The 8,554-nt window shown below is 34.4% G+C and overlaps 1 protein-coding gene across 1 annotated transcript; it reads right to left on the bottom strand.

Moving 5' to 3' along the window:
* On the bottom strand, nucleotides 1–3,574 carry LOC147392996 (uncharacterized). Its single transcript, XM_086456327.1, has 5 exons — nucleotides 3,253–3,574; nucleotides 2,333–2,562; nucleotides 590–658; nucleotides 465–514; nucleotides 1–361 (listed from the first exon to the last, which is right to left on the bottom strand). The coding sequence occupies exons 2-5, from the start codon at nucleotides 2,558–2,560 to the stop codon at nucleotides 250–252; spliced, it is 459 nt and encodes a 152-aa protein (XP_086312453.1). The 5' UTR covers nucleotides 2,561–2,562; nucleotides 3,253–3,574; the 3' UTR covers nucleotides 1–249.
* Between the last annotated feature and the right edge of the window lie 4,980 nt (nucleotides 3,575–8,554).

Raw genomic sequence — 8,554 nt, 5'->3', positions numbered from 1 at the left:
TAACTCAATAGTTAATTGTGAAATTTGATCTTATAACATTGCAGCAGCCTCAAAACAAACTCCCATCATGATTCCACGATTACATCTATTTAAACACTCATACAGAATTTAAAACTATTACCCTTTCTACATGTAATGCAAATTGACTAGATGCCAAAATTGCACATATTTAGCCTATAGATTTCACCAACATTCCTAATGCAGAAGCTAACATCATAAGACAGCTGAAGATGTGGATTCCTTATAGTGTTAGGAGACCCTAACGATATTAAGTTCCAGTTGTGTCACAGCCGCATTGATTGCATCGATCACCTCCATCTTCCCTTGGCTCACTACTTCATCCATTGGTGTCCACTCATAGCTAACCAACACCCAACATCACAAGCATTAAAGATTAAACAAAGAGCATCTTTAATACACTAATAATGGCTTCAGAATTTGTTTTCAGGGTGGAAAATACATACCAACTTAGAATGGTAACATTCGCTCCTGCCAGAATCAAATTCTTAACCACCTGAGAGAACATCTATCACTAAATTTGCATGAGTGATCAAATTGACAACCACAAGTAGGGAAGCAGGACTATCACCTCGATATGCCCATTGAGGCAAGCCCAATGAAGAGGTGTATTTTTCTCCACATTAGAAGCATTTAGATCCTGCATCACAGAATGAACTCTCAAACGCAGGTTCTCTAAAATGATTTGAGAAATTTTGGAGGACTTGAAAATTGTATATAAAGTATTAGAAAAACTATGTCGTGTTCCAGGCACAGATATTACTTTGGTCTTTAAGAACCAAAACTCAGAAAAATCTCTCATCAGCCAATATAATAATTCATCAAAAAGATGTAAAACATAATTCATTTAGGAAAAATAAAATTTCAAAAGACAATGGAAGCCAAAGAATTTTTTACCGAAAAACAGAAAGGATATGGAACCAATATAAGGTGTAAAAGACAAGCACACTTTAAATTGAAGTAGTCGATATGGATAAGGGTAAGAAAATATGTTGTATTTAGGTAACATTGATACCAACAGTGAGGTACCCAATAATAGAAGCAAAGAGAAATCCTCACCACTCCCATTTTCCTTTGTAACATTCTTCTCATTACTTTGGCTACCATTATACAATAGCCATTATCTCATATAGTAATATTGTTGCACTTCCCTATTTTGGATAAACAAGCGAGCCAAAGATAGGTTGTAGTCTGTTGGTGAAGTTTCGCAAGATGTTACCTTACACTCAAGCAGTTCTTGTCTTTGACTAAGTGTTGATTGTCACCTTCTACCACTTGGAAGTAGAAGCATGCTATACACAAGGGGCCACAAACCCATGATGTACCACAGTGACACAAGCACCTCATTCATTCTAAACCCATCATCACCCTTCAAATTAAGGAGCTTTTCCAAGAAATACATGTCCCTAGACTGGAGAAAGTTCCAAAGTTAACATATATAAAATAAACAAGAAAAAAAGTGAGACAAAGAGCAATTTGAGATTATATTGTGGGAATGATCAATAGTTCAGCTCTAGTACAATCTACACATAGCATTCCATAAAACTCTCACTTGTAACGCAGAGGGAATCATTCACCAATTGGTGGTCTTGGATGATAGCACAGTGGTTGACATATTGCAATGCAACTTTGAGGTCCTCAGTTCAAGAATGGTTTTAAAACCTCATTTTCACGTCTCATCTCGTCCATGAATGACACTGAATCATCTTGGACGAGTTTTCCGATACGTTTAGGCCACCTCGTTCAACAATGAGAAAAATGAACCACAGTTTTAAATCTCTTCTCTTCCGACACGTTTGACTTGTCTATCCTCGTTGGTGGACGATACCGAGATGCATCGGACAAGTCATCTCGGTCTCGGGCGAGATTTTAAAACCATGGGTTCAAGTCCAGCTTACTAATAATAAAAAAAAAAAAAATCACCACTTGATGGCTGCAAATTATGATTTAAAAAAAAAAAAAAAGCTAAATATTTCCCACTTCTAGTATCTTTCAACATTTACTATTTTAAAAAATTATTGAAAGTCAGGAGGAACAAAAAGAATAAAAACAGAAAGTAATTAGTCAAACCAAATAAAACAATGCCAATTCCACAAAAATGCTAGTGAATGAACTGGACTGTTTTTTTTTTTTTTTTTGTAGTTTTTCATCAGACATGAAGCAATGTTCGAATTTCTACTTAGCAATGAGACACACAACAAGATGATTAAAGAAGAAATTAAACTAATCAACCAACAACACCACAACAATTAAACCAACAAACAGATAGAGAAAGTATATATTTCATCCAAATTTTTAAAGCAAAGGGGCGTACCGGAGTTTGGTTGGGTGTGAGCATAAAAACATAGTACATTAGTGCAACCCACAAGCCAAAGAGAATAATTGAAGTTGTCCAGTCTCCTCCATCCCCACCAGTTCCATTATCAAGCTTATTGTTCGTAAGTCGTGCAGCATTTAGCAGTGTACCATCCAAGAATTCAATGAAGTATGTTATAGTGATGAACACAAAACCAGACTCCACTAGGCTGTAACTGCAAACCATACCTGCAGTAGAGATGCAATACCAATAGTTAAACAAATCTTCAAACCAGCCAACTGTTGAAGTATGAGTCAAGGCTTTGAAAGGTGACAATTTTCCATGGAACTTGGAGGATATGGTTGCAAAATGTTACACCTATTTCTTAGCTACCCACCAACAAATTCAGAATTTTCACAAACAAAATTTAACTTCCACAATGCTGTCAACTCTGGCATGATGAGTCTCCTTCTGGTATGTTGTTTGGTAATTTAATTTGTACATCAATTTAGTTTAAATTTTCGTTGCATAATTAACAGATATTTTAGAGAAATTTACAAAGTGAATCAAACTGATACAAACTCAAAAAAAAAAAAAAAATTAAAAATCAGTGGTTCTCCACAAAGTTAAGCATTTAGAGAATTTTAAAATGGGATTTCACATGGATAACAATTAAGGATTTAATTTAAACACTAGAACTACAATCTTCTCAACAGAGAGATGTTTATTTCAAATAATTCTTACTAAAATAGAATCAAACCACTTCTACAAACTCAAAAAAAATCGCTCAATAGGTTGAACTAAAATAGAATCAAACCATTTTCTTTTCTACCAAGAAACCAGATGTAATTTCAATGAAGTTCTTAATTTGAATCAATAATATAAGAAAAACCCACATTAGCATTCAAGAAAGTATTGAAAATTCAGAGAGTACCTACCTGTCTTCGTCGAGAGGGAGTTGCAGCACACGTGAGCGAGAGTTGCAGCGACAGAAGAGAGGAATTTTGCAGCGAAAGCCGTTCGTGCGAGGGCGAGGTAGTTGCAGCGACGAAAAGGGCGAAAGAGAATGAAAGAGTGAGAGAGAGGGTTTGACAGAACTCTTTGTTATTTCGTTCGATCGGGTTTAAACGAGAGAGAATGAGAGAGTAAGGGAGTGAGCGAATGAGAGAATGAGAGAGTGAGAGAGAGGGTTTCGGCTGCGATGAAGTTCGAAGAGAAAAGGGAAAAGGGATTGAGAGATCGAAGAGAACTCTCTGTTAGTTTCTGTCGGGTTTAAAGAGAAGAGGGACTTCGTCCTAATTAACTAAATTTACAGGGATGGCGCTGTAATATATATAAGTTATATCGTTTAAGTTAAATAGGGCTGAGATTCAATCATGTCCGTTGAATCACGTTATATCTAACGGTCCGAAAATGTTTGCCAAACAGTTCGCCAATCCGTTAGCCAGCGAACGCCCCCCTATATATATATTATATATATATATATAATAATATATATTATATGGGGAGCGTTCGCGGGCTAACGGATTGACGAACTGTTTGGCAAACATTTCGGACCGTTAGATATAACGTGATCCAACGGTCGCGATTTAATTTCACGCGTTATAATAAAAAGTTGCATATTTCAACAACGCCATCCTTTAAGAAGTGGGTATTTCATGCTTCCTCCCTCTTCTCTTTAAAACAGAGAGAACAGAACTCTCTGTTCTCTCTCTTTCTTCGAACTCTGAACTCTCTCCTCTCTTCGATCTCTCTCACTCGCACTCACCCTCTCTCTCACTCTCGCCTCTCTCTCACACTCCTCTCTCTCACATCTCTCATTCTCTCTCTCGCTCGCTCGCCCTATTCCTCGCTGAAACCTTCGCACGAACGGCTCGCTCTCGCACTGAAACCCCTCGCACGAACGGCTCACTCTCGCTGCCTTCTCTCTCTCACTCTCTCTGCCTCTCGCATTCACTCTCGCTGCCTCTCTCTCTCCTCTCTCTCGCCCTATTCATCGCTGAACCTTCGAATGCTTCGACAGAATGTAAGTTTTTTTTTTTTTTTTTTTAATTTTTTTATTGTGATTTCTCATACACTGTAATTATTATTCTATGACATGAATAATTTATTCATTCGTGAAGTCAAAAAAAGCTGGAATTAGTGGTGATTTGATTTTCGATTTTATTTATTGTGATTTTAGTTTCCGATTTTTTCGAAGACAATAAATCAGGAATTATTTAGGATTTATTTTCGATTAAATTTTTTTGGATTAAATCAGTAGTTTTTTTTATTTATTTATTGTGATTTTAGTAAGAATTATTTGAGAAGATTGTAGTTCTAGTGTTTAAATTAAATCCTTAATTATTATCCATGTGAAACCCCATTTTAAAATTGTCTAAATGCTTAACTTTGTGGAGAACCATTGATTTTTAATTTTTTTTTTTAGTTGTATCAGTTGTTTCATTCATTTTGTAAATTTGTCTAAAATATCTGTAAACAATGTGGTCAGCAAATCAATTTAAAATGTGTTCTTATTTTTGAAGCTGGAGTCAGCAAATCAATTTAAAATTTCAAATAAAATAGTACTTTTCAGCTTGCTGTAGTCCTAACAAAACCAGAACATAGATATTGCAGCAAAAGAGATGCACATAGATTATTTACTAACAGCACAATAACATACCAGAAGGTTTTGAGGTTTGATGTCTCTATGGCACACTCCAACACTACCATGAATGTAAGCCAACGCTCTACATATCTACCAATTATCAGCACAATATTAGAATCACGCAATGAAATGTTTTCAGTAGAAAGATATAAATAGTCGAGAAAATTAGTGAGCTCCTAGAGCATTACTTGATAAGTATAAAGCTTAACATAGATTAGCGGCATCCGTTGGTTCATAAATCTAATCAAATATCTTTGAGAAGAAGGATTTTGAGCGATTCATAAAGGATTTTAGATATTCAATGGCCTACCCTATGGCCGAGAGTTTGGCCTGTCCAATTGCTTGTCAAATATTTGGTATCATGGAAAGTAATCATGAGGCATCTCCATTGAGTTAGACACTTGGACAGGTTTGTTGAGGAGGCTAGTAATGCAATGGCTTTGGATGGCATCATTTTTGAGGTGTGTGTAGTTCTTTTATTTCTTTAGATCATTACATTCTTACATTTAACAGTTTAAAACTTAGTAGTTTAAATTAGTATTTTTTTTTATTTTTTTTTTACATTTTTTACTACCTTTTTTTTTTTTTTTTTTTTTTTCTATTTTTTACTTTAAATTTGGTTAATGTATTTTACCAGTGTATGACCAGTTTTTGAGTTTTGTTACTTTTTTTATTACTTTAGTTTTATTTTAAATTTTTTTTTTTGAAAAATTAACAAAAAAAAAAAAACAAAAAAAACCTAAACACCAAAAACAAGAAAAGCAATATTTTACTTTAACATTGTTGATGAGTTGCCTTTTTGAATAGTTTAATTCCAATAACATATTCCCCATTCCCATACTTTCATTTCTCCATACGTGAAATTAGAAATTTTATTTCACATTATTTTCTATTCACCACTTACTTTACTATTTGAAACTTTTTTAATATTTTTTTGGTTTTATATACATTATTTTTTCTTGTACTCCCTTTTTTGATTATGCTCATTTGTTTTTATTTTTGCTTTCTTTTAATTCCTTTCATTTTATCATTTTTTTGGTGTTACTAGTTGATTTACCAAAAATTTGTACACCAAAACCAAGAAGTCGAGTTTTAGGTCAAGAATGAATCCCCTGCTCACTAAACCATGACGATGAATTACTATTATCATATGGATGTAGAATATATCTTGTTATCTGACCTACAGACTCGCAAATACATGATCCAACAAGAAAAAAAAATGCTAATAATCTTCATTCATACTCCATATGTAGTTTTATCGTAGTTTTTGGGCTTATGAGTGCTTTCACATGTGTTTTAAAACCATTCCTATAGCTGATGAAATTTTTTTCTATATTTCCATCAATTTCATGACTATTCTAAGAAATTGGGAGGTAAGTATATTATACACGTACTAACCAGAGATAACCTATGTTGTTGGTAGGTTAAGTAGATACACCAACAACCAAGATACGATCACCGAGAGGGCTTAATTGGGGGTGTTGAGAAATTTAAAAATACTTTGAATAAGACCTAGATAGTGTAAGATTTTCCATTGTACTTTTAAGAGTAAAGCAATACTAATTAGATTTCAAACTCTGCCGGAGTTGAGATGATCAGTTGCCTACTGTCTTTGGGAAAACTCAGATTTCTTATTCAGAAATCATATTCTCAATGGGTCAGACAAAACATTGTATGATGTGTATTCATCCATATAGACTACAAGAATGAACATTCACTAGACCAATCTTTCGATGCGGTCATTATGACGGTGAGTAAACTTGCTCTATGGAAAATTTCAAGTTTAATAATAGTGTAATAAAAATATAAAAAAATTACCAATTATCTTTTTTAGATTTTTTAGAATAGCATAAAATTTTAGTTTCAGATAATTCAATTTAATAAGTGATACAGTAACTTGAACCAAACTTTTGTAATGTTTGAGGATGGAATGTGGCAACAATTGAAGTTATTTAATAGTTTTTTGTTTGAGTCGTAGGACGGTGATAGTCTTTTATAATGCTGGAGTTGTTTGAAAGTGTTATAATCCTTTTTAATGTCGAGGTAATAACTTGAACCAGACTTTTGTAATGCTTGAATCGTGTGTTTTAATATCTTTAATTGGGGCGTGATAAGTAAAAGTTGGGGTGCCAATAGCAGCTCTCAAACTTTCGGTTTCTAGTAAATCTGCTCCAAACACATTTTCAATGGGTGTCCTGCAAGGAGAAAGAACTGCCCACTGTTAAGATCAATGCCGCTGATGTGGACATTATTTCAAATGAGCTAGAGGTTAGTATGTCTTGCCATCTTACTGTTATACTTGGCGTGCTTTCGTCAACATAGCTGTGGGAATGGAAGCAAGTATCCAATTATGAATTAGTAGGCTAATATAGACATGTGTATGAACCTCAATGACATTCTTGACTTTCAGGTATTTGAGAAGAAGGCAAAGGCATGGTATGCCTCCAAGGGAAATATCCCTTACTTCGAGATTTTCTGCAAAAGAAGGTTTCAATGTGGAAGCAGCTTTTGAGTGCATAGCAAGGAGTGTTCAGGTTGACAACAAAGATCCTCGGGTTGTGAATGTTAAGTGTTTGGTTGCAGTATTAATTTGTTTTGGGATGGAACGACAACTACATTTTCTCCTCTTCCATTCATTATTACCCTGATAAATTCAAGGAACTTTATTAAGGTTCTATGTGTATTGCAAGTGGTCGAAATGAGAGAAACTTTGCTAAGGCTTTGAATTATTGTTTTTTGCCCCAATGTTGTATTAAGATCGTGCCTCATTTGCTTATTTATCGTACATATCTTTAGTATTGTACTCTAATTCAAAGCCTCTTTTTCTTCCATGTGGTCTACACCTAATCCATTTTTGAGAAATTCATCCTGAAAGAACAAAATCATGTTACTGCAAGTGAAACAAAACAAATGCTTATTTGAATAGGGAAATGCTAGCCTGACTAACAGGTTGACGTGCTCTGTCAGCATGACTGTTGGGATGCAAGGATTCCTTGGAAAAGTGTATTAATCCTTAGAAGATTGGAATTATCTCAATGAAATATGTGTTTTTTTCTCAAATTGTAAGGGTTATGTTGATGGAGAGCCCCAAGCAACTAGACCTTCTTTATGGTGGGATTTTATATTATTTAAAGTAGCAACAAAGGAAAGTCAATTATGGTCTTATGCCTTGTTGACTGTTGGTATCCTTTGATAAAGGGATATTTTCTTTGGAGATAAGTGCTGATGATAATTTATATACCTACTGACTTGTTGAAATTCAAAAAATTCCAGGTTCGTTTGTGTTGAGACTGCCAAGATTATATACACGCACAGATCCTCTCAAGGAACATTTCAAATCCCATGAAAACAAAAGTGCAGTGGATCTCTTTTTACTAATAAAACTCTTTTAAGACATTATCAAGTCTTGAGTGACAACCTAGGCTACCTTAAAATTTAAAATGCATGAAACAGGGAAGGTTAATTGCAGCTCTTTGATTCACCAGAAACCAAAAAATACATTTTATATTGATCACTCTTTATATATCTTTCACTATAATCACAAAATCAGAATACAGGTTTAACACGACAGGGGAAAACTTCGGAAAAAATGA

The sequence above is a fragment of the Akebia trifoliata genome, chromosome 10, assembly GCF_017979445.1.
Source record: "Akebia trifoliata isolate Shusen 1 chromosome 10, ASM1797944v1, whole genome shotgun sequence".
In the NCBI taxonomy this organism is placed as follows: Eukaryota; Viridiplantae; Streptophyta; class Magnoliopsida; order Ranunculales; family Lardizabalaceae; genus Akebia; species Akebia trifoliata.
Note: the sequence above shows the minus strand (reverse complement) of the source record. Positions and strands in the feature narration are given on the sequence as shown.

What these genes read in the sequence shown, in the direction of transcription:
- LOC147392996 (XM_086456327.1), bottom strand. Translation starts at nt 2,560, where the DNA reads ATGGTTTGCAGTTACAGCCTAGTGGAGTCTGGTTTTGTGTTCATCACT. An exon ending in GCCTCAATGGGCATATCGAG is followed by an intron (nt 515 to 589) that starts GTGATAGTCCTG and finishes ATGTTCTCTCAG; the next exon opens with GTGGTTAAGAATTTGATTCT. An exon ending in AATGTTACCATTCTAAGTTG is followed by an intron (nt 362 to 464) that starts GTATGTATTTTC and finishes GGTGTTGGTTAG; the next exon opens with CTATGAGTGGACACCAATGG.